This window comes from Chelonia mydas, chromosome 8 (genome assembly GCF_015237465.2).
Source record: "Chelonia mydas isolate rCheMyd1 chromosome 8, rCheMyd1.pri.v2, whole genome shotgun sequence".
Lineage (NCBI taxonomy): Eukaryota > Metazoa > Chordata > Testudines > Cheloniidae > Chelonia > Chelonia mydas.
In genome coordinates, this window is record NC_057854.1 from 30,658,718 (window position 1) to 30,685,618 (window position 26,901).

General features: G+C 41.1%; 1 protein-coding gene across 3 annotated transcripts in view; it reads left to right on the forward strand.

The window, feature by feature from the left end:
- DOCK2 (dedicator of cytokinesis 2) overlaps positions 1-26,152 on the forward strand; it is a 495,629-nt gene extending 469,477 nt beyond the window's left edge. For all 3 annotated transcript variants that reach the window (XM_037906215.2, XM_043520976.1, XM_043520978.1), the window contains 8 exons: positions 4,524-4,700; positions 6,207-6,290; positions 10,519-10,656; positions 14,386-14,513; positions 17,334-17,508; positions 20,836-20,956; positions 23,681-23,826; positions 25,266-26,152. In XM_037906215.2, coding sequence (XP_037762143.1) covers positions 4,524-4,700; positions 6,207-6,290; positions 10,519-10,656; positions 14,386-14,513; positions 17,334-17,508; positions 20,836-20,956; positions 23,681-23,826; positions 25,266-25,340 — 1,044 coding nt within the window. In that variant the 3' untranslated portion in view covers positions 25,341-26,152. The remainder of the gene's footprint in view (positions 1-4,523; positions 4,701-6,206; positions 6,291-10,518; positions 10,657-14,385; positions 14,514-17,333; positions 17,509-20,835; positions 20,957-23,680; positions 23,827-25,265) is intronic.
- The last annotated feature ends 749 nt before the right edge of the window (positions 26,153-26,901 follow it).

Genomic DNA, 26,901 nt, shown 5'->3' on the forward strand with positions numbered 1-26,901 from the left:
ATGGAGGGCCTGGGGCAAACAAATGGCTCCTTCCCCTGGTCAGACTTGAATGTGGGAAATGTTCACTTCAACGGGCACAGGGGGTTCTGGGGCTGAAAATGGGACAGTGCCATGAAAACTAGGACTGTTGGGAGATCTGATGTTAGGGGTTCAAACCTGTATCTACTTAATTTTTCCCTAAAATTATTTCTATTCAGAGCTTTTATAAAAAAAAAAGGCAAATATATTTTGGCACATATTTCCTGATTCTAATCTCCATTTTCCTGCTGTTCCAGACCCAGATCGCTACCCACTCCCTTGGTCTGCTCCACCCAAGTCCATCTTTTTTCACAATCCCTCCTATCCCCTGGCACAGCCTCCCTTTCTTCCTCAGATCCTTTATCAAAACTCCCTTGTTAGCTTTCCATCAGTATCATCTATTCAGGTGCCACATGGTCTTGAACCCCATCATTGTTTTAACAACCTAAAGAGCACTGAACAAAGCCATAGAAATGACCTGAGTTCTGTGAATACTGATGCACTCCCCAAGAGCAATTTTGCTTTTCTCTTTCTTTTCTGTGGTCTCTTCTCCTTCCCCTTCCTGTTGTCATCTCCCATGACCTCATTTGTCTACTGGAGACTGCAAGCTCCTTGGGGCAGGGACCTTCTCTTTTATCTGCCTGTGAAGTGTCACACATGCCTATGTCATTATATATGCAACATGACCCTCTTGAAATTTTAAGGCTTATGTCAAGGTTCCTCCCCCACTCTGAACTCTAGGGTAAAGATGTGGGGACCTGCATGAAAACCTCCTAAGTTTACTTTCACCAGCTTAGGTTAAAACTTCCCCAAGGTACAAATTAATTTTATCCTTTGCCCCTGGATTTCCACCACCAAACTTTAACTGGGTTTACTGGGAAATGTAGTTTGGACATGTCTTTCCCCCCAAAATCCTCCCAACCCTTGCACCCTACTTCCTGGGGAAGGTTTGGTAAAAATCCTCACCAATTTGCATAGGTGACCACAGACCCAAACCCTTGGATCTTAGAACAATGAAAAAGCATTCAGTTTTCTTACAAGAAGACTTTTAATAGAAGTAAAGGAATCACCTCTGTAAAACCAGGATGGTATATACCTTACAGGGTAATTAGATTCAAAACATAGAGAATCTCTCTAGGCAAAACCTTAAGTTACAAAAAAGACACACAGACAGGGATAGTCATTCTATTCAGCACAGTTCTTTTCTCAGCCATTTAAAGAAATCATAATCTAACACATACCTTGCTAGATTACTTACTAAAAGTTCTAAGACTCCATTCCTGTTCTGTCCCTGGCAAAAGCAGCATACAGACAGACACAGACCCTTTGTTTCTCTCCCTCCTCCCAGCTTTTGAAAATATCTTGTCTCCTCATTCGTCATTTTGGTCAGGTGCCAGCGAGATTACCTTTAGCTTCTCAACCCTTTACAGGTGAGAGGATTTTTCCTCTGGCCAGGAGGGATTTTAAAGGGGTTTACCCTTCCCTTTATATTTATGACAGCTTAAATCAGCATTAAGTTAACTTAGGGCTTGTCTACACGATAAAGCAATGAGCACTAGAGGGGTGTGAATTCTAAAGCACACTGCTGTGTTGCATATTAATTAGCTCTTGTAGACCCTTCTGGCATGCACTAAAAATTACCTAATGCACATTAACTTAGTACTGTTGAACAATTTGGCATTTATCTAACAATCTGATCTCAGTGAGATAGTACTACACTAATGCACACTGGGGAGCTTTTAGTCTACGCCAACATGGTCTACACAGACCAGCTAGCATGCCAAAATGTTTGGTATGCTTGAGAATTTACATCCCTCTAGTGAGCTTAGCCACACCATGTAGACAAGCCCTAAGAAGCAACTATTTAATTTGCAACTGTTACAGTACATCTAAATCATCAGCAGGAGAATACTGTGGGGGCTGGACAGAGACCCAAGAGGTTCCTAAACTGGGATTTGTCTTAAGCATTAGCCTTTTGTCTCCCATATACTCAAGGTTAGATAGCTATTTATACTTTCTATATAACCACCAAGTGGCTAAAGGAGTAAAGTATATCTTGGTGGATTTTTACTGTCATGATAACAGATAACCCCATCTACATTCTGGTCTTACATTGGAGCACAGTGCTGTACCATATTTAGAAGGGGAACATGGTTCTGTGTGATCACCTATTTCCCTGCTTTCTTCTCAGACAACGTGACTGTGGGTGCATCTCTCCACCTCCTGTCCCACTTTGAGCATTGGCACAATGTCCATCTTTTTCTGATGGTAGCCAGCTCTCCCTGCAACAAGAGAGAGAACAGACATGCTGCTGGCTATAAATAAGATATAGAAAAAATATCAGCTTTTCCCTTAATCGTCCCTGTTTTGACAGAACCCAATTCATTGCCACATGAATGCAGACAAGGAAAGATCTTGTTCTGAGAGACCTGATGCTGTTACATTAGTTCTAGCTCAGACATCAAACCCGTTTATGTTTTTATCTAAGAAATGAAAATGACCAAGGAGGGGGGAGTGTCAGCAGCTGTTAGAGAAATTCATCATCTATGATACAATATGATGTTTGTGTTATTCCTTTGAATATTTCATTCCTTAGTGGTGGGAGCGTGCATTTCAAAAAATATGTCCTACTAGAGCAAGAAATCACCAACAAGTTCTACTTTATTTTTTCCTTTTCTTATATTTTCTTGTCCCTTGTTCTTGATTACAAAGGACAACTGCATGAAAGCAACATCTTGGTTTCCTAGGAGTTCATCTGCTCCTGCTGCTATTCCTCACCTGAAGTCATAATCTTCTATTTGTGACATTTCAGTTGGTTACTTTGCTATTGATTATAATTTCAGAGGCATATACAAGGGGATTATGAATTCAGAGGTGGAATGTGCAACAGTAGTGTCCTGAGGAGAGAGGATTGCATAAAAATACACAAAAGATATAGAAGGTTGGTTTTTTCAATGATTTTTTTCTCAGCGCTCTGCTGTGATGGGTCAGTTCTTCACTCCCCTCCACACGCATACATATTATTAAAATTGTTCACTTTGAAAAATATTTGCACTTCCTCAGTGCTCTCAGAACAAGAAAAGAAAGCACAGGATATATTCTACAATGGATCTATTTCTGTGCAGCATACTTGAGAGCTGGCTGAAAAGCACATCTGAGCTCTATATTGAGTCATCTAATCCAGTTGGACACTGGTTTAGCAGGAGGCCAGGAAGGTTTTAGAGGTCAGCATGAGTGGTTACGATTTTTGTTTGGCTTTTTACACTTCATTAGACAAAGACAATGCCTGTGCCATAGGGATGGATTAATTTATTGTATCCACCTTGCATGAAAGTCCCAGTGTACAATGATTGTGGAAAATCCAGTCCTGTAGAGGCCAACTTACTCTCTTCCAGACTTTCTACCCAGATTTACCAAATCACAGAGACTCCGTGATCCAGGTCATTTTCATGACTGGGCAGAGTATTTCTCAGGCAAGATGGGTACTTAAACCGTAGGTACACTCTGAAGCTTTTCATGATAGGTATTAAAAATGCACCATCAATGTGGTTAAGCTATCCTCTCCTTTGCTCCAAGATTAGGGTCTTTCCTTACATTAATCAGGGTTGTGGGACTGTTCATATGGATTGTCCTCCGATACTGCTTGAACCTCGGAGGTTCCAGAATGCTCAGGGTGACTTAGTGCTCATGCCCAGTAACATATTGTTACCTGCCCTCCTCCTCTACAAATCACCTTAGACATTGCATAGCATATGGATTAATCAGCTCTTTATGACACAGACCATATCTTCCTTTATGTCTACAATGGAGCCCTGACCCTCAGAGAGTCAAAATCCCCTTGCCCTTTCCCTTTTTAAAATACAATAGTGCTTATACCATAGGAAAGAGAAACAACATCACATGGCTAAGATGACCAATCACACAGCAACAATCATGAATAGCAAGTGCAGTTGGTGAGCAATCCACAAACCAACATTTGTTCATTCCTCAACAAAGGAAACTTCGTAGGGGGTCTAGAGAGAGCCTCCTCTCTATTTTTTAAGATAACTGCCATTTTTGTGAGGTTTGATCCATTCCAAATTGAATACATTTCCTGCTGCAGAGTACTTTTTTATTTTGAGATGTCACTGCAGGGACTGATTAGCAGTGTCCGGAGAGGGGTGGGTGAAACACCACCAGACTCTGAGAAATCACCTGACAACCTCCATACAGTTTGAGGGCAGAGCTTTAACAATAGGCCACAGAGATATCCCATTCAACAAACAGGTAAAAATCAAACTCTGCCTGTGAACCAGTAGTGAACAGAAACTAGGGTTTAATTTGTTGAATGAATTGTTGCCCGTGAGTAGTTTCCCAAATGCACATATGAATATCCACCAAAAAGAGGGGGGGGAAATGCTTTTGCTGAACAGATGGTTTTCTTTGGGCTTGCTATTGTATCAATGAAAACCAAGAAAAAATTGAATCAAATAGACACATTAAACATTCCTCCTCTTATTTCATAGGCGACTATTAGTCCACTGGAGAATGCCATTGAGACAATGTCCATGACAAATGAGAAAATTTTGATGATGATTAACCAGTACCAGAGTGATGAAAACCTTCCCATTAACCCTCTCTCCATGCTTCTGAATGGAATTGTTGATCCAGCAGTCATGGGAGGCTTTGCTAAATATGAAAAGGTAATGATTTTAATAGCTTTAAGATCATCTTCACAGATTTTTCTATTTTAAATAATAATGATAGCTCTGTTTCTGCTTGCTTAGTGATTGTCAAAAATGGCGGTGGGAGATAGTGGGATGGGGACAAAGAAAGGCTGAACCTCATTAATTTGAAGATCCTCAGACTCTGGTCATGTCTGACTTAGTCTCCTTTAAAAGTTGACTCTAACGTGGATGTAGGACTGATGCTCAAAATGAATTGCAAGCTTGGGGGTTTCCGTGTAAGTGTGATATGGCAGGATATGATTATACATGTTCTAATGAAATAGCCTTCCATGCCTCAACTGGTTTGGTCTGGAGTAAATCACTGCAAATTCTCCTTCTAGCAGACTCAGAGTTAGTAAATCTCTTACCTTGTTAACTGCTTTTTCCAGTAACTGCAGCCTTTTGAAAGGCAGTTTTTGTTGTGAAGAAATGTATTTTGTTAGAACAACAGGGTACATGGAGATGCAGCCCCTTAAGGAACTCAGTTATTGAAGACAATAATTCCAAGACAGCCTCATAACAAAAATTTTGGAAGGGATATTAAATATCACGCATCAAGGCTTAAGACAATCTCTATTAGAGATAATGATGAGACTTAATTATCACACATCTGTGGAGCTCTTGCACCTTCATGTGAACATCAAGTGCTGACTTCTATCAGGCCATCTAGTCCGGTATCCGGTCTTTATCTTCATATGTTCCCAAGCAATCCATATCTTTCTGTCCAAACCTATAAATGTCGTGGAAGGTGTCTAAATCATTTAAAAAAAGACATTTGTCTGCATGATATTCACCAGACCTGCAGTGAGGCAATCTGTCGTAATACAGCTGCTTGTTGACTTACTACCTTTACTTTGGGCTGAAAAAGAGGTGCTGTGATACATAAAGGGTTGGGGGGGAGTAGCTCCCTTTGAACAGACCAAGAGGGATTTTACAGCTAGCTGGCTGCCTGGCTGTCCATCAAAGGGAATTTTCCCCCTCCCCCATGTATCACAGGTGCTGTGAGTAATGGCTCAAGTTATGAATTGCATTGGTATTGGTTTGTGCCCTATAGCAGCAGGTGGAAAAGTTTAACTCTTATCTAACTGATCATCCAGGAGGTGCACTTATGTTAGCTAAACAACAACAAAAAGGCACTATTCATTGATGGATAAATTATGGCACTCCAAATACTTCGTACCCCTAACTAAAGTAAATGTTAGTTAAAAAACTTGAAAACAAGAGGTTGGCTTTTCAAGATGGTGGTCCTGCGCTCCAATGCGTTAAATGGACACTGAAAATATTTGAACAAATAAAAATGCCCTTTCATCCTCAATTCATTTACTAATAAAGCATCACCACAAGTGGCTGCTCTCAAGGAAAACAGATGTCTTATCATTCGATTAGAGATAGAGTTCTATCATGATCAGTGACTCACGCTGGAGAAAGCATTGATTCCTTTTCATGTTAAAAGGGACTGAATGATTTATATGCCCCTCACAGGCTTTCTTCACCGATGAGTATTCCAAAGACCATCCAGAGGATCAAGAAAAGCTGAACAGACTCAAAGACCTGATTGCTTGGCAGGTAATGCCATACTGGCAGCGATTTTCTGAGGTTTACCTAGTTATTCCTTTTTTCCATTTATCACTTTTCTTTCCATTGGGATAGTGTAATGTGACTTAAATGGTTCTGTCATTTAAGTCATGTTTGTATTTGTGTGTTTCCCTCTCCTGCTTTTTTAAAAGGGGGAAAAAATCAACATTATAGCTAGAAACTAACAGATTGGCTCGGTGCTACATTACCAAAGATTTTTAAAATGGGTTCCTACTAAAATGTTCCCTTTACCCTGTGATAAATCTCTTGTCTTCGGGACATGTGGGATTGCAGAGAGGAGGGAAGAGAGGCATTAATTTGAATCTATTCAGGCAAAAATTCTCTCCCAAACACAAAAGGAGGCTTACGCCACTTGGCAAATGTTCACATATATAACTGGAAATCTACTTTACTGACAAACTTACTGAGATGCTGGATCAAATTGCACAGCCAAGAGTTGTTATCTTCTGGAATGGAGTGGTGCAGATAAAACTTTGTAGGGGGTCTAGAGAGAGCCCCCTCTCTATTTTGTAAGATAACTGCCATTTTTGTGAGGTTTGATCCATTCCAAATTGAATACATTTCCTGCTGCAGAGTACTTTTTTTATTTTGAGACGTCACTGCAGGGACTGGTTAGCAGTGTCCGGAGAGGGGTGGGTGAAACACCACCAGACTCTGAGAAATCACCTGACAACCTCCATACAGTTTGAGGGCAGAGCTTTAACAATAGGTCACAGAGATATCCCCTCCAACACATCTCTGGAATTGTTTGCCCAAAATTCACACAAAAGGAGCTACCCTTATTGCTACTGAGTAAGATCTTAAACTCTAGCAAACATCCCTGGAGACAAAACTGAGAGTGTAAGAAGACCATAGGGGGCTTCACAGGTTGATGAGAGAAGGGGAACCTATAAATGTTAGAAAACAGTTCATCTTCATTTTTAGCTTCCTCACACATTTTAAACGTTCATTGTTTGTCACTTTTTTTTTTTTGAGTCAAAAACGTCAGTGGATTTTTTTGTTGCTTCGGGGCCATGTAGTACATATCCCATATCACGTGCATGATTGCTGCCACACATCCTTATGCAACACTCAGCTCCACAAACAGAATAGAGGAGTGGTAGTCAATACTTTATAAGGTTGATCTCTCTAGAGAAAAGCCAGAATATTTTACCTGCGCCAGCTACATTCCAGCTCTTTCTTTCTTATTTTTAAAGTGTGCTTTGATAAGCTACCCAACCTGCGGCTTCCCCTTGTTCTCAAAGAATAAAACACATCTACTGTAGATAGTGTCACAAAGGCAACATCAGTTTTGATGAGATTCAAGGGAAAATAGCTCTCTTTATTGTCCTAAACTATTTGGTGCTACAGTAGAGGAGAAAAAAAACAACCATGACTTCAGGAAATATCAGAGCTATTTTTATGATCTTGTCAAAACAGTTAATGCCGCTACAAAACTGTATCTGATACACAGAGTGACTGTGGGATAGAAAAGTTTCATTTTAAATTTCTCTGACAATCTATAACCACCGCTATTTGTGAACACCTCCCCTCCCTGCTCTGAAATGTTAACAACTTGAATGAAAAGAAATATACTATATTTGCTATGAACAGAATAGGCATAAAAATCATTACATTAAGTTCATGAGCAATATTAAAATATGCTAGTGATTCTTAAATGTCTCAAACCCTACCACTGTGTCCTTTTTCCCCCTCAGATGGATGGCTGGGAAATATTATTCATTAGACGGGAATCCTCTCACCAGTAATGTGTGACTCTAGATTTCTTTTGATATGTCCTGTATATCCCTCTTTCTATATAGAGCCTGCCATATATTTCCCAGCACTGTAGTATCAGAACAGCTCACATGTATTCGTGAAATGTGATTCACAACACCCCTGTGAGGAAGGGAAGCATTATCTTCATTGGACAGATAAGGAGGCAGCAAGCCTTGACTATCTGTTCCTGTCTTTAACCACAAATGAAGCTTCCAAATAAGTTTCCTCCACTGCATCTTGTTGAATTTTATTTGCTCTGGTTGTCGGGCTTGCCGTAACTGATGGTCACCAAATTTCACAGTTTTGTCTCCTGGATACCCCACACCCTTATCTGCACAGTGTTCTCCCTTATTGACAGTCTGAAACACTTAATGGATGCCCCAGATTGCACTACAACATTGCAGCATTTGTGGTTTGTCTTGAATTTAATACAATGTCCTTAGGCTCCAGAACTGTGATTCAGACACTTCCCATTAGTCCCCCAGGAGAGGATCAGCAGATTGGCTATAACAGAGGTACTTCTAAGAGGCAGGCTGAGAATGAACTTCCATAAAATATGAGATCAATAAGGATTTTTATATATATGTTAATGCTATTTACAGGGTCATAACACAATACATGAAACTAGAAAATATAAATGGATAATGCAAAAAAAAAAAAAAAAAAGCATTATTTAGAACTAGCTATAAGCTTTTTGCTGCATTACCAAAAGATTATTTGCACTCGGATATTTAAAAGTATAGTGAATAAATCTCACAAATAGCCTTCTTAAAGAACTTAGGAGCAAGTAGGTGCCCTCACAGTTGGGGAGAAGAGTGGGCTAGTTTACTATTGTTTATACATAGGGGCCTACCAAATTCATGATCCATTTTGGTCAATTTCACTTTAAAGGATTTTAAAAATAATAAATTTCATGATTTCAGCTATTTAAATCTGAAATTTCACGGTGTTGTAATTGTAGGGGTCAGGCCCAAAAGGGAGTTGTGGGGAGGTCACAAGGTTATTGTGGGGGGGGTTGCGGTACTGCTATCTTTACTTCTGCGCTGCTGCTGGCACTGGAACTGCCTTCAGAACTGAGCAGCTGGAGAACGGCAGCTGCTGGGCGGAACCCAGCTTCGAAGGCAGAACCGCCCCCAGCAGCAGCACAGAAGTAAGGGATGACATGGTATAGTACTTCCACCCTTACTTATGCACTGCTGCTGGCAGGGTGCTTCTTTCAGAACTGGGCGCCCGGCCAAGAGCTGCTGCTCTCTGGCCACCCAGCTCTGAAGGCAGCACAGAAGTAAGGTTAGAAATACCGCAATCCCCTTAAAATAACCTTGCAACCTCTCCTGCAACTCCCTTTTGGGTCAGGACCCCTAACTCGAGAAATGCTGGTCTCCCCCATGAAATCTGTATAGTATTGGGTAAAAGCACAGAAAAGACGAGATTTTACAGTGGGAGAGACCAGATTTCATGGTCTATGACGCATTTTTCATGGCCGTAAATTTGGTAGGGCCCTATTTATACAGTACCCAAAAGTGTGCCAGGCACTTTACAAAACAACTAGAGATAAGAGATACAGTCCCTACCCTGGAGATCATATAGTCTAATGTAAGAGTGTAACAAAGGCAGTGGGGAGGCAGAGGAGAAGGATCACAGTAATAATATGATGATTGCTTCATTCTGAGCACATTTAGGTAGTATATTTATGTATTTATTTTCTGCTAAAGTAACTTGCTATGTGTTGCGACACAGAATTTAAGGGATTTAAATGAAGAGAGGATGTTGTCTTGGTGAACTGGAATGGAGAGACCCCCTTGCTAACCTGTTTATCTCTGAGAGAATGGCTGCCTGCACCTCTCTTCGTCTAACTGAATAGGTAGACTTAAGATCCCCTGGCTTAAATCACTGGCAGTCCCAAAGACAGAGAATGATGGATTTCCAAGAAAAGTCAGGACTTGGAAGCTGGGAGTGTGACAGCCATTTGGATCTTTGTCCTCCCAACCTTTCTGTCTACACTCAGCCATCAAGAAATGGCAAGTGCCTTTGTTAGCAGATGGATTAGTATTTGAGATAACCAAATCTCTCTTTGACAAGTCATATGAGTGCAGAGAATTGAACTCTCAATGCTGTTTCTGTGAACAGAACCAGGGATTTTCTCAGATTCTTTCACAGGGTGTATCCAAATCTCAGAATATGAAAAAGAACAAAACCCTCCATCACCATGAAGAAGCCCACTCAGGCAGCCTGCTCCAACAGTTTACACAGCAAGCTGGCTTTTCAGAAGCCTTCTCCAATTTGCAGCAAGCTGCCTATCTGCTTCTCCCAGTTCCTGGGGCTGACAAATCTATTACAAGTCTCAGTAATGGTTTTGCAGTTGACTTGGAAAATTCTGTAAATGGAGGGAGGGGGGCTTGGCAGATCCAGTTTAATGTTCTTTCTTTTCATTTTATTCAAGATACCTTTCCTTGGGGCTGGAATTAAGATTCATGAAAAGAGGGTTTCTGATAACCTTCGTCCTTTCCACGACCGTATGGAGGAGTGTTTCAAGCACTTAAAGATCAAAGTAGAAAAACAATATGGAGTCAGAGAACTGGTAAGGCTCTCTCTTTCTTTCTTTCCTCTCTGCTGCACTTTTCCTTTATTTAGTGTATGCCCTGTACTTTTCCTGTAAGCAAAAGTGCCTCCTGCATATTGGTTACTTAGGGTGGTCCTGTGATCTGAAGGCACCATGATCTGAATCTTACAGTCACAGTAGTTTGTTAGTTCCCTGATGCATCAAACATCCCCCATTCTGAGATTTGGAACTCTTCCCTATCTCTGTTAAACTTGCATTTCTTTTTCACATTATAAAGAAACAAGCCATGACACATTTTTTTCTCTTCGGAATATTTTTTAGTAGCTCTGAGCTTTGATCCACACTTGATGTCCATAGATAGCTCCCTGCACTTGTCTGATTCCAACCATGTGACTCTACTTCTATTCCCAGATAATCCTGGGAGTAAAACAAGTCTAAATATCTGAACGTTAGTTCAGTTGTTTGTTGGTGTCAGAAATTAGACCCCTATCATTTGGGGATTGAAATTTTGCTGCTCCTGCTATATGTTTATTTTTTAATTTTTACATGTTGATTCAGTTGTTATACTGGAAAAAAACTTAGTGTGGCAAACTTCTCCCCTACAGCCTGGGTATCATCCTATGGTATAATCCTGAATAACGCCAATTCCAGCCATTTATGTCAATATTGTTCCTATAATTCAGTCCTCTGGAGACAGACTCACAATGTGGAAAGAGATGCAACCCAATGTCCACAATCTAGCCAAATGTTGAAGCCTTCAACAGCCATTTGGATCAACTTTTGTAAAAGTAAAAAGCAACCTATGTATGATTTTTATTTGACAAGAGCAAGAACAGAATGTACTGTTCTTGTGATTAACCCCCTCTTCTTCTCCACACTAAGATTTCCTTTCCAGACCTTCCATGGTTTGACAGAATTCCCATGGCCTACGCAGTGTACAGTTATGACAGTTCTCGGGATGCCCAGCATGGAGAGTCAGTTATTTCCCCCTGCCTCCATCGAGAGAGATACTTGGTTGTGCTTAACTGGGTGTCAGCTCCCTGGCCCATCCAGTCTGTTAGCCACCCTAACAATCTCCTGTGGGCTATGCCAGCTTTACTTTGCCTTGCAGGTTAACAATAGGTGCACCCCTGTCCCTGAGCCCCTTTGAAACATCTCCCTGTAATGTTCAGCCCCTTATCCACTGAATACGCACAATGATACCAGGTATGTGGTCTGCAAGGGAACAGTATACACACCCAACTTGAACGTATCAACCCAGGGTCAGCTCCTTAGATAATACCACAGCACTGAGATATGTTTATAGTGAAAACAATCATAAGTTCAGTATGAAGACTTAAGAGATAGTGAGTAATGATAATGCAGACAGAAAGGTTACATAGAAAACAAAATCACAACACGCTTTCTAGAGACTAAACTTTCAGTTTAAGTTCAGCTCAACCAAAATGTCCTTTTCCAGCATTTCCAGCCAAGACTGGTTGGGATCCCATTTTCATGAATGTAAACGCACTACCCATTTACTTTCTAGGTGCAGGATAAAGGGATGTCTTTTTACCTTCCCCTTAAATCCCCCAAAGTTCATTGTCTGTCCCCAGAGACAGGATTACCCTGTCATTCATTCTCTAGTGGCTTGTCTCTGTTGATTTTGTATGTAAATAGAGCTTCCATTTTGTTGGCTTACAATGCTTAATTTACATATGAACTGAGATAGGTGAAAATACATAGTTTGTCAATCCTGCCTTGATCCAGACTTTTAGGAACATATTTTCATTAGACATACATAAGTTTTTACATAGTATCTGTACATACATTTCATAGCCATATTAATGATCAGCTGAACATGGCTTTCATTTAAGATCTTACATGATACTCAGGTGGACCAGAATGTACATGCCAGGACCAGAATATTCTTGTAATCCCCTTTATCCAGTTGGCATTGAGAGGTTCTTGGGGTCACAACAGTGTAATATGAAATGTGATGACTGATAAACCAATTTATTTATGTAATTTAATCTCTGAGATTTACGATCAGTGCCCAAGGGGGCCTGAAATAGCTCCTTAGATGCACATCTCCCCCTTACTCATTCTGGGCTCCCTTCCTGAGCTGAGGTTCAGCATGTTTCAAAACAATGTGATGTGCTGTTACAAAATACAGTTCTATTCAAAGTTGCGCGATGCAGCAAAGCACATTATTTTATTATTGCTCAGGAAGTTTCTCGTAAATTAAAAAAGTTGGTGGATAGCAGTATTTCATCCATTTTATCCCATACAGAAAAGCCAGTTAATTTGAAATGGAGCACCATTTCAGTTTCATCATCCCTAATTCTCTTTCAGGTTGCTAATGCAGCTTTTTCTATTTAAAAGGTGGCTTCACCCATTGTGTGTTATCACAGCACTCTGGGAGCTCACAGGATGAGAGGCAATTCTCACTGCACATAAACTGTGAAAAGTGTTTGAAAATAAACTTTGGAACTATAAATGGATTTTCTGATCCTCTGGCTAGAGGAAGCTGTCTTAGTGAAAAGCAACAGCATCAGAAGCCAACAGTCAGGGAGTCTAGCATATGAGATTATACACCAGTTTCCAAACAGATTTAACATTATCTGAACAATCAGAAGAAGAACTTTATTATGTAATTAGCAAACGTGGTGGGTCCTCGGATTCATTTTTAAAGTTATTATTGTGTTATTAAAGCAGGATGGAAAGTAGTTCACAATGGTTATGTGTTGGGAAATGCTTCTCAACCTGTGCCATTACAATGATGAGCTAAGTGGGGAATGTTCACGCTTACGAAACTCACTTGAGGCAATATTTCAGCTGAGAAAGAGGAGGGCACATCTGAACACACAGTTTAATTGTGAATCCTTGGATCCAACCCTCAAGAATGGGAGCAGACACTGCTGTTTAGATCTATGTTGGGAATTGGCCAAGAAACATGGACCTTGCTGCTACCTACCAGCATGAGGGACCAGAAGGAGGAAGTCACAGTCGCTGCCATGGAAATAATCCCCACATGAACTGATAGCTTGCTGCAGCATGAGCACAAAGAAGAATGATGAGTCGCCAATAGCCAGTTCAATTTCCCCATTGCAATCTTGTCTAATAAGAGAGACTTGGAGTCATGCCCCCGCTTCTCATCTCAGGCCATGTCATTTACATGATTTAAGTAATGGAAATGGGTGGAGCACCCAGTATGACCACAGCAAATCAGGGTGACCAGATCTGATCTCATCTGGCCAGCCTGTCATGCTGCACCTGTTTTCAACCTGCAGGTTACAAGGAGAGGAATCTCAGCCAGTCAACATGAAAACATCAGGGGGGGAAAGAGAAGCTTAAACATAGAGAGGAGGCAGCATCTAGGCTTGGGACTAGAGAAATAGTTTGGAGTGAGGATTGGTCAGAGCTAGTTGATGAAACAATACACATGCTTCCCTGCATCATGTCTGACTCTAGCCAGAGCCAAAACCCCTTTTTTCATTGTGTGTGTGTCTCAAATATAAAACAGTCTCAATTCTCCTGACCACTTATTCTCACTCTACCACTTACTTTGAGAGTTCTAAGACTGGGATCATACCCAGGGAGAGTAAACAAAATCAAGGCAATGAGGTTACTCTTCTTAGTTAATGAACTGTTTCCTCCAAATCCACTCCGAGAACATCTGTGCCATCCTCCAAACCTGGTGAGGAGGCATAAAGTGTGCATCACAAAGACTGTTCATGGTATATTTTTCTCTTTTCTGTCCTATAGCCGGATTTCGATGACAAGAGAGTAGGTCGGCCGAGGTCAATGCTGAGATCTTATCGCCAGATGTCAGTTATTTCACTGGCTTCCATGAATTCAGACTGTAGCACTCCAGTCAAAATGGCCTCAGAAAGGTAAGTCGTTAATATCACACTAAATGCTGCCACCACCACATCTTGTTTTCATCCAGTTACATATGATCAAGCATAAGACTGCAGCCAAACCATTCTAGGAGTCAGATCAATAGCAACTACTTAATATATGTCAGCATCATCTTTGTATTGAAGCCAGGGCTACTCCAGATGCTGAGCTGTACTATTTCACATAATGTGCCGTCTGTTAGGGGGAAAGACATAATATACTCTAGAAAGCCCATCTGAGATGAAGATGAGAATGAGAATTTTATATGCACTTACATGGTTTTTGAATATCATTACACAAATATTTAACAGTTGAGGGTGTTATTTTATTTGTAAATTCTGTTTGAAAAATAATGTTTGTAAGCTTGATTTACATTTTTGTTTGTAGCGCCTCCCCTGAGGTGTGGCCCCCTCCATTTACTTTCCCCCTCTTCTCACATGGGTTGGGTGTTGAGTTCTTTTTCTGGTGCCTAATGTCTCCTCACTGTGCCAGGCACAGAAGTTCTGTCTCTTGAGGAAATCAATACAGCTAGCTGGCAAAGAGTGTATAGCCCATTACAAAAGGGGTAATAAAGTACATAAACGGAAACCACAGCAAAAGAGTTACATCCCCAAAATAATGGCATAACAAAGGGTGACTTCATTGGGATAGGAAAATAGGATCTGGGGAAGAAAGACTTACAGTTAACTAATAAGTATTAGACATTAATAAATAAACAAGTTTCCCACCTCACAACACTGATCACTTATCCTAGCCACCAGTTCCATCCCTGGCATATGGCACGCTGTGTTTGAGTCCTAAAACAGAGCGTCGTATCACTGTAATTGTTAGCCAGCATAAACAAAGGGTCCTCTTACTATCTCTTCATTCCTGCGTGGGGCAGAGTTATCTTCTGGCTTTCATCAGGCTCCCTGGTCTGAAATACTGTGAGGGTCTTGGTTGGCTCTCGATAGCCAGTGCCAGGTTGGATCTCTCTCTCTGCTGGATGCTGGTCACTGCAGTGCTGGAGCTCCCTGACCTATACCGCTAGATCTCACAGCAGTGCAAAGAACCCCTTTTGTGGGGAGTGGGAATTTAGCAAGGTACTCCCTGTCTCTGATCTGTCTGATTCATCTTCCAAAACCAAAACAGAAACTGAACTGTCTCCCTGAGTCAGGCTGTTCCCTAGCTGGGGGTTCTGCGATCCAGCCAGTGGATTGCTTGTCCAGATCACCCTATGCAAAAGGTTCCCTATTGGATTCAGCAGGAGTTTCTACTTCCTCCTTTCCCAATCCGTGACTCTACACATGCTGGGAAACGGTGTCAGAGGGCTCTGGTGACTATTATAGTTGTCCTTTTGGGCGGGACCCAGTCCCGGTTGACAAATTTGGGGATGCTCTAAAAACAGATGTTTGGACAGTGGAGTTGCTCCAGTCCAAGCTGCAACTTCAAAGTGCTCTCTACACGGCTATTTCTAGAGTGCTAGCGTGAACCTTGCTAGCCCAAGTCTATCAATCCAGACTGAGACGCTTGTGTCCGCACACTTTGTAGACGTACTCTTGGAGGCAGAGTATAGAGCTGCAGAAGCTGCCCAACTCCAAGTTGTAGGTACATGTGGGAAGGGAAGGTTTTACAAATGGTCAGATAGGAGATGAGGCTTCTTTAGTAAAACCTCTCATCTTACGAGAAAAACTCTTACCCCATCATGCTTCCTTAAGTGTAGTTCTTGTCTAGTTTCTCTCTCAGACTTTGAGTTGTGCCTAAGATGAGAACTTGTCCATACCTGCTGCCAGTTTCAGACCTCTTTGTATATTATTCTAACCTTTGAGCTTTGAATAGGTTATTGGTTACACATTGTCACTATTATTACATTGTTTGGTTTTTAAAAACAAAACTAAGCGACCAAACAAAAAAACACCACCACCCGGAGAATATTGTCAGAACTCAAAAATGCATCTGTTTAAAAGACACCTTTGCTTCTTGCATGCACATTTCCCAATTTAGAGTTTAACCCTAAAAGACTTAATTAAAAATAACCATAATATTATTTCCTGTAATAATAAAAGAAAGTAATAATACCTATTAGCAACTGTGTGTCAGCCAGTTCAATAGCACTTTACCTTGCTTTCTCTGTTTGCAAACACTGATTCAGAAGTCACACACTTAATCTGAGGAAGGTACATTTTTGTACCAGAGTTCAAGAGGGAACGTTTAAGTCCACCTATTATTTCACATGCTGTTTCTTTAAATGAAATGTGGCCAATATTTCAACTGTAAACATGTCTTGGTTGTGACTGTTGCCACCGCATTCACCCTCCTAAAAATTGTAGAGGAATTCGGCTCATCACCATATACCTGGTCACTCTGCAATGGACTGAAGAAATTTATCCCAGAAGCTAGAGGGAATGTGTTTACATCTTGAGGCATGAGAAGGGATGGCAATACTCCTGTCCTAAAGTGCCCAGCCACCAGAGCAACATATTTAAACATGTAAAATACACCATGTGATGTTAGCTCTGTCCCTATATAATTTAGGTGCCCTAGAGCTAATTCTGCAATAAAAATTATGAAGTGCTCATTTTAGATTAATATTTAACAATCTCTCTGACATTAAGACATTTTGATGCCTCCTGTGAGGCACATGTTAGTAGACAGTTGCCAGCTAGAACACAGTGCTGTGCTCCTCATTTGCCAGTGATCAGCAGTACAGTTCAGAAAGTCAGAACAAAGGATGAGCATGACTGCATTTGTGTCTCACAGGAAACCACCTGAGACCTTTGGTGGCCTTTATAATATAATGGAGCATGTTTTGTTTCTATTTCTATTTTCTACAGCTTTGAACTGGAAGTAGCACCACGAAAACCAACCAAATCAGAGTCAGAAGAAAACGTCCTGCAGATAAGCACTCAACCTGAGGTTAAGTTGAGAAGATCCAGGAAGAGAACAAAAAGAAGCAGCGTGGTATTTGCAGATGAAAAAACAGCACCCGAGCTTTCCGATATGAAATGTGTAGGTTACCAGCCTAGAATGCTTTCTAATAATCCCCAAATCGTGGATGACATTTTCAGCAGATGTCTTTAAGACATTGTGCGCCTCCTGGAAGTTAAAATAAACAACAAGTTTTATTAAAGGCCACTCAGAGCCAGTGTTGTGAAATACTCATCGCTTTGCCAGAAAAGAAAACCTGCGAGAGACTGAGGGCCAGATCCTCAGCTAGTGTAAATCAGTGTCTCCCTACCGATTTCACACCAGCTAAGGATCTGTCTGTGAAGTTCCAGACTTTTGATGCCTGGCCAGCTGAAGATCGTATGCTTGGTGTGGGGGGTTAAAATAGCATTCCTGGGGAGAAGCGAGTGAATGTATGGCCCTGGTGGTACCCCCCTTCCAGAGGGGATTATGTCAGAAGTGATGAACCCTGCACATTTTGTACCTTGTGCCAGAACATGCAGCTGCTGGGAAATGGCAAGTTTGCAAACTGTTCCTTAAATGGTGCCAAATTTGAGCATATAGGCATTGGTTTTTCTCTGGTCCTATATATCATCTGAGTGCCTTTTTCAGACTAATAGATCATCAGAATGACTTATATGACTTACACTGTGCAGTTTTTATAAGATCATCTTCAGGAGCCAAATGTTTTTGAGTGTAAAAAGAGGCAATTTAAAAGCAAAAAACTCTCGAAGGTTTAGCTCGAGATTCCCTGTCTAAATACAAGTGGTAGGCAATCACTGAGCTGAACAAGGAGGTCAGAGCATATGTCATTTGATCAAAAATCTTTTGGAAGAATCGTTAAAGACAAGTGGAATTATTTGCCCTTATGGATAAAGCTGTTTAAGATCCCTTTCAGAGACCATAGGCCTAATTCATTGCTGCTGTCACGGCTCTGACTAATGGAGCCCAACTAGGGATGAATTTGTTTTACATGTGCACTTAAAAATGACGAACACCTAAGTTTTAAAATCAATTAATTAAAAATTGTTTCCTCCTTTATTCATTTGCTGGAAGCCAAGTTCTGTGTTTTGGCACACTGATGATATCACTAGCAGCACACACTCTGCATTGCTGACGAGGATGTGCCACACTATAAAGGTGTAAACTGGGCATTTTGGCTTCAGCTTTATTAACTGGAGAGACATAAATAATACAGAGATAACCACGAATAGTCACCCATCCGACCACAAGCCACCCCTTGAATCTTATCACATGTAGCATTATAGGCCTCCCTGATGGCTGAATTTGGCTCTCATGCATATACAATCCTGGTGGACAGAGATACAGAAGTCAGGATATGACCTAGCCTCACACAAAGAGGTCTGGTCTAGACTGCACAGTTAGGTGCACGTAAGGCAGCTTATGTTGACCTAATTATGTCAGCAGACACACTACAGCCTTGTCACGCTGATGTAAGTGTGCTACTACACCGACATGATAACTCCATGAGAGACATAGTGCTTATGTCGGTCTAGTTAGGGCAACACGGTGTCTGTGTAGACACTGCATTACTTACATCATTTCTGGAGCTGTGAAATTGACAAGAAAGCTGGGCAGCTAGAGCTCCCCACTCCCAGCTGGGCTGCTGCCTGGAGGCTTACCGCCCAGAGAGCTGAGAAGCCTAGGGGGCAGCTCCCAGCTCTTGGTGGGAAGCTGAGAACCCTGGCTCTCAGCCCCCCTGGCTGCCCCTCTTCAGTCGGTGGAAGAGCTGTTGGTGAGGATGTGCACCAAGTAATTACAGAAGTAATTACTGTGGTGGCTGAAATTTGACCTAACATAGGTTCTCTTAGGGCTGTAGTATAGACATGGCCAGAGAGAAGCCTTTGTCCATAGTATTCAAGTGTTTTCAATCCCACTTTGAATGGCACTGCTTTGCTGAAAACTGTTTTCAGTAATGGTTCAGTGTCCCAATGTACCTGATGCTCTGGAGCCAGCTCTAGGCCCACTGTGAACAGCCTTTACCATGGGTTTCACTGTCCTTTGGCATTAGCATGCCTCCATTTCCCAGCCACTTAGCTTGAGTCTCAATAACAGTTCCCCCCCCCACCCACACACACATAAAATATCTGAAATTTGGCCATACAAAAGAAGTATTTCTGTTCACACAAAGAATGCACAGCTGTGAACTTGAAGAAAATCAGGTATAAGCAAAATCTGTACAAAAAGATAACAGCATGTAAATTTTTATTTTTTATGGAAAGAATTAAAAACTCAATAGCTTAGTGCCAAAAACAAAAGCTGGAAGCATTGCTTCTTGCACCAAAGTTAACAATCCCTGGTAATGCTTCCTCCAAAACTTGGCTAAGTAGGCAATGTTTCCGACTAGGAGCAACAAGGGAGCGCTTTAAAACAGCAGCAGCTGTTAAAAATAGGACAAAATATTCTGGTTTTGTTGCATGGGAAATAGCAAAAGTATTTGCAGCAGAAACAGAGAACCTTTATAATTGTAGTCTTGGTAGATGCAAAGCTTTTCAGTGCACCATCAGTTTCGGTAATATAAACAGACTGTTTATTTGGCCGGCAAAAGGAAATTGCTTTTTTTCTATTTTCTTTAAGGACTGGTCTGGGTGAGGGATGCATTTCCATTTTTAGACCTAACATTTTAATGCTCTTTCACTTCAGAATTATGATCTTGAGAAGAGAGAACTTTATAGCAGGACAGCAAGTTTTAAAAGGAAAAAAAAATATCTACAGCTACAGTGTCTTCCCCTCAATAAACTGCAAACTGTAAAGAAGTGGTCACTGCTCATCGGTGAAGGAATAATTCATCCAGTGAAAAAAGTCTGTTTTTTGTGTGAAAAAGTGGATCTTTTGTAAAATAGATACGTTTTTGACTCAAGTTATAAAAGCGGCATGTCTCTTCTAGCACCTAAACTGACAGCATTAACGCTGTAGGGAAACCAGTTCTTCACAGTCTCATTTTTCTTTCCGATCCACAGTCTGGGTTGATGACAATATTATTCCATATGTGGTAGGAACACTATCACACAATCCTAGATAGCCTACAAAGTATTGTCTTGTCAGTTTTAGGGGTTTAAATCTCTCTTCTCAGTCTGTGGAATAAGCAGATTCTCTTACTATAAATCAGCTCCAGAACATTTGCTTAGGAAGTTGTACCTTTCGTAGTCTCCGAGGGCCAAATTCTGTTACTTTTGATCATTTTTGAGTAGTATCTTACTTCACGAATAATCCCACTGAAATAAGGCATTATTCACTGTGAGTAAAGGTAACAGAACCAGGCCATGGTTGTCTCTCTCATATAAATTGTTAATTTTGCTTAGCTCACTACTATTCGTTATATCTGCGTTAAACACTGATGGTAAACATTTTGTATTTGTTAATATATAGCTGTCAAGGAAATACGAGTTTATGAGCGACACCAACCTCTCTGAACATCTGGTAGCACCTCAGAAAACCTCTGTTCTCAAGCAAATGAGCTTTGCCAGTCGTTCTATGCCAACTATACCAGGTAAGATAATTATAGTAAGAGAATTAGAGTGCTGCACTCTTTGCCTGCTTTTCATTTAGATTTAAAAAAAAACAAAAAACCGTGAGTTTTTTGTTCTTCATTCTGTGGAAGAATTTGGATTTTAGGAAGCGTTTAGGGTTGAAATAGAGTTGACGTGGACAACACTTAAATGCTATGCCATGGTGATACAGGCCTTAAAACAGGATAACTCACTCATTATGCTGATGAGGTATTATGTAAATTCTGGGAAATTTAACAACTACAATGTAAAGTATTGCTTTGAAAAATCCTCAGGGGCCCAGCCTCCCCTCAGATAAGGAAAATGCCTCCTCACATTCAATGCTAATTTAACTCGCCCAGATTATTCCTGTTGTTGTATTTAAATGGTGTAACAGAAAAAGTCTCGGAGGCCATAACTCCATCTATGGCATCACAGGGGAATTACCTCAGGCTGAATCTGGAATAAGTCCATTGGCTAAAAAAAATTCAGTGCAGAACCACAGATGTCTTATTAAATTATCATCTGACTGCACCATAAAGGGCTGCAGGCTGAACACTGACTAGTTCCTCTTTCCCTGCACAGCAGCACAATAAGGAACCAAACCTCCAAGAAACCTTGTCTTCCAGGGCTCCCATGGAGCCAAGGTCCATTGACTTTCCCAGCCATGTATGCCTTTATTTATGGAAAGGAGACATTTCCACAGTATGTCCAAGAGCAGAATGCAGCATGAATCAAAAAGGCATGAAAGGGTTGCTCTGTCCCCTGCTTTTGAGGCAAAAAAGGCCAATGGGTTGAGATCAGTAATTGTGCCCAATGCAGATGCAGCATCTCACAGATGGGGAAAGATGTGTGTGTTTGTGCAGGGGCCCCAAAGTGAATATTGCTCAGCCCCCTGCTATTGACATCTGATGTGAGATTCCCTGAGGGAAACAGCCAGTGGCAGCCTGGCAGTGGAAGAGTGTCTTTCTGGTAGTTGTGTGGCAGGTGAGACCGACAGCCAGCAGTTTTATGAGCAGGGTACCATCGCAGCACTGTGAAGTCCTATAGTAATGGAGAGTCAGAGCAGGCCCTGCTAAAGTTGCCACCTCTGAGGGAGTCAGCAGGAAGGGAGGGAACAGACACCCATGTCTATTCTTTGAAATAGGTAGGCAGAAGATGCAAAGGAAAGCCCCTTCAGCCAAAATTTGCCTGTAGGGAGGGGAAAATAAATGTATCCGTCACACGGGGGAATTAGAAGGGCTGGGAGAACAGCAGAGCTTCACTGTCTGTGAAAACTAACCATGGGCCTTTGCTCTCCTGCTGCAGAGGGGGACTGTTGCTCGACATGCTCTTCCCTGCAAGGGGTGGCCCTTTGGACCATCACTGTGGTGAGGAGAGGGACAAGGGGGGCTGTGCCTTGCACGTTCCTCAAGGCCCCTCAATCCCAGCAGCATTGATTTACTTATTAATCCTGGCCATTAGGGCTGGGCCACTACCAACTCCAACCGTCACATGCAATGCGAGGGTCAGAGAGAACAAGTGCAGTCACGCACAATGCATAATTCTGGCTGCCTAGTGAAGAATATCCCCTTCTGGTAAAGCTGAGTGAAAACTTGAATGAAATAGGTCCTAATGCTATTTTAAAAAACAATCTGCAATGCTCACTTCCTTTGGACTGACTTCCCCATTGTTTATTTTTCATTTTGATCAGATTTGTTCACAGCACAGGTGAACACTGCTCCCACCAGCTTCTGGCTGTACCTTCCACTTCACACATGTTTGTGTGGCTGGCTACATAGAGGTGACAGGACCCTCTGGGTGGCTAAGCCCTTATCCTGACAGGTGCCCAGGAGAGCTGGTTGGAAAAAAGCCAGTTATTTTTGGGGAAAATGTCTTTAAAAAAAAGTCAGGTTGTTTCCTTCCAAATTTCCTGCAAACATTTTTTTCAACAAAAGGCCAAAACTAAAAACAGGTTTTTGTTTTTCAAAAATAGTTTCTAATTAATGCTGGCATTTCTACCCCCCGTTTTCAAATCCTGTACAGAACTAGTCTAAATAACACAGTGGTCGAACAGACTCGCTCTCCCATTGCTGCTGCTGCCGGTGGAGCTCAACCAGTGGTAGCAATGGTGGGAAGTTTCTCTGGAGTAAAGATGAGTGTAAACAAGCTCTTCTTACTCAGCAGTTTACAGTGTACACTCTGCCCCCTCATCTCTTTGCTTGAAGAGGTAGATGTGCTGGGTATGATTAATGCAGATGTGTTAGTTTATTTAGCCCATGAGCAGACCTTGGGCTATTGATAGATGCAATATTTTCCTAAAATAAAGCCTAGCCTTTTCCCAGTAATACTAATGCCTATTTAAAATGTACCCACAGGAGGAACTTGCCTTCTCCCTGGGTAAGTATTTTAGAATAGCGACTCTCAGTCTTCTTCCATTTGTACCAGGGCAAATCAGGCGGGACTCAGCCGCAAGCAATGGAGTTGCAAAAATCAATAGAGAATCAGCTTTAGTGAAAGCAGATTCAGGCCCAGTGACTGTTCTGTATACAGTTTAAATGTAACTGTAACCAAACCCAGCCCCAGGCAAGCTAGTTTCTCCCTAGGCTGCATTGCAAGAGTTATGATTAGACTAAAACATCTTACCTTTCCTTTGGAATTGTAAGAATTCATGATTGTAAGCTCTACCTTGTGTCACACTTTGTATAACTCTTTCTTAACAACCAATCATTTGTTTCTCTTTCAAGGGTTAACTCTGTCAGTAGTCTGCACCCCAGCTCCTGAGGAAACAAATGCATCACAAAGGCTAAGCCAGCAAATTTTTCCCTCTACCTCAGAGGGAGATAAGAAGACCCTGAAAAAAAAGAGAGTGAACCAGTTCTTTAAAACAAAAGTAAGTGTTGTGTATGTACGCATATAAAAAGGAGGACGGATCGCTTTCCTAAAAAAACCCCCCAAAATGCATTGGTATAAAAAAAAAAGCCCAAATAAACTCCAGGTGTGAAGGTAAAATGTAACACAGGGTTTTAAAAGCAAGAGGCCTTTGTGGAACAGAAACTTACCCAAAGTTTTATTTTCTCTTACTTAATTTTCTGATATCCATACATTTTCCAGGCTAAAGGGGGAGTGAGAGGCGCAGTTCTCTAGCCATACCACAAGAGGTCTCATTTGATCTACAGCTTTTTTCTAGTCTGATTTATGCAACATCCTAATGGCAAAACAATTACCTGTTGAATTTTTAAACTTAAATTGGGCAGCTGGCTCTTAGCATCGCAATAGTTGCTAATAGCCTGTAGTGCAAAGTATGTTACCGTACACAGGATGGGTCAAAATCTGTCCTCAGATACATACCCATCTGAAGGTAGAATTTGTCTCACAGTAAAATCAGCTGAGCTCCCTGAAGCAATTTGTGCTCAAACCCCTATTGATTTTGGAGAGTTTTGAACAATTAAAAAAAAAACAAACCTCACAGAATTTGGTCCAATGTCAGTTAACAACAAATAGTTTATATTTGGTGCAGACATTAAGATCGGACGTTTTTAAATTTGCCTTGAAAATGCAATGTGCCCTGTAAAGGAGTCCTACAGGTGTCAGAAGGTTGTATTTGATAGAGGTGCTAGAAGTCAGTGATATTCTTAGTGGAGGAGCATTCTGTGACATCCATAATATTTTACACCCATCAGCTCTCTGCTGATACTTTACAAAGAGTGTGTGTGTTGCACTGATTTCATTTCCATCCTTTTGTCCCTACCGTGCTTTAAAAAGGAAAAGCTTTTACTTTAAAAAGCTTGCTGTTTTCTGGGAAAGTAATATAGCATTGGAGATACCTGTGTTTAAATGTTTTCTAGCTTATTTCTTCCTGATAGGAGGGAGAGTAAAATAACTTAATTTGGCGTCTCTGGGGTTTTGTTGATATTACATTTGTCTCACAAAGGCAGTGAACTGTACATGTGAATCAGCTTTACATTGTGGTTTCACCCAAAGTGAGAAGGACAACAAACAAACAAACCCTGTTTACAAGCCCAGGCAGGACTTAATAAAAGTTTAGAGCTCCATCCTACAATGACTTAGTCATGTCTGTAACTCGGGGATCACTCACATGGGTAAGGTTATGCATAAGGCTTTGCACTATTAGGGCCTTATTAAAAAGAAAAACCTTCAGGATTTGGCCCATGATTTTTCTTCTGACTTTAATGTGACATTGTGCAACTGCTGAAGCAGGCAATGATGAAAACCAGATTAAAGAGACAAGCTAGTTACTGTACATGCATACAATGGGGTCCAAGCAAAACTGCCTTTTAACATATGGCATTCTCTTCCTCTTTTATGCAGCGTATGTCCAAACCACCTGAAGATGGAAAGCACTCCGGAGAGCGCCATTCTGAATCCTTATCCACCGAGCTGTGAATTCTTTCACTTACAAAACAAATCAAAAAACCCAAAGTCAGAGACTGTTTTTGAGCATTCGCCATTGAAGAGAATGGCATTGACATAGTATTTGGATGATAGAGAATACATTCACACCAAAGGCTCTGTATAATTAATTCATTTGTAATATGGATGTTAGGAGAAACTGAAAACACATGTGATCATGGAACCTGCTGCAGTATATTAAAAGATGTGCATTAAAAATACTACAGTGATCCTCTTTATTACAGAAGTAAAAGACAAGGTGTGCTCAGTTTTACTCCAGTGAAGAGAGCTGCTTGTGGGTCCTCTACATGGGTGAATCATAGGGCTTGTCTACGCTACAGGATATGTCAGTATAACTTATGTCGCTTAGGGGTGGGAATAAGCCACCCTCCTGAGCGACGTAAGTTACACTAACCTAAGTGTTGCTGTGGACAGCTCTATGTTGGTGGGAGAAGTTCTCCCACCGACATAGCTGCCGCCTCTCATGGTAGGTACAGCTGTGCCTCTGTAGCTCTTCTAGTGTAGACAAGCCTTTACTTTTTTTTAATAGAAGGCCTCAAAGATTCAGTCCAATCCCACTCAAAGCACATGGAAGTTGCACCATTTATGTCCATGGGAGCAGGATCTGACCCTTCCTGCAACGCCATATGCTTGAGGGTTTTTTCCAGAATGACCTATCTGTTTTGTATTGAAAACATTCCCCAAAGTTTATACACACACGTGAGTTTACGTCAGATCTGACTGTATGGTATAAGCAAAGCTGTATTTTCTGCTGTTCAGCAATAAAATGTTAAAGGTTTCTTTTATTTGCCTTGAATGTTTCTGACGGGAATCTCTCCAAATGGCCTAGTATAATGTGTGTTAATCGTTTCTTACTGACAACAGCAGGAACTCTGCAACTCCGAGTCCCATTCTTTCCAAATGTAATTGATTTTCTGCCTCTTGACACTCATGCAATAGAGTTCAAAGATGATTCTTTGTTGCAATGAAACTAGCCAGCAGTGCAGTTCAGCATCGCACTATCTTCTTATTACCTGTTTTTTAAAAGGAAATGCAGTTGTCTCAAACACAGAATAAATTAGGCTGCTTAAAAGTTTTTTCCATAAACTTCTCTTATGAAATTTTCATTTCCCTCTATTATTGTTCCTATTTGTTCCACACAACTATCTAGGAAGGTGTGTGCTGATTAAATAAAATGTGTTATGTGGGATGGGGAAGGGGGAACCCACCCTTGCCATGGTTTTGGTTTGTTGTAGGTAAGGGGGAAAAATCAGTCAATCACTCCTTGCTTACTGCAAAACTCAGTGGAAGGACTCCCTTATTTTTTAAAACCACTTTATTATGTAAACACTTACATGCAGCATGAATAAATTATCTAATGAATATAGCCTCTTTCTGACACAAGTTGTCAGTGAGAAACTGTTTTCTCAAATATATTCATTATTGAAATAATGAACATTTGGTTTATGTGAGAATTCTCCAATATTTGCTGTTTGTGCTAATAGTCCTGCAAGTAAAACCATCACAGACAGCAAAACCAAAAGGCTGCCAGCTG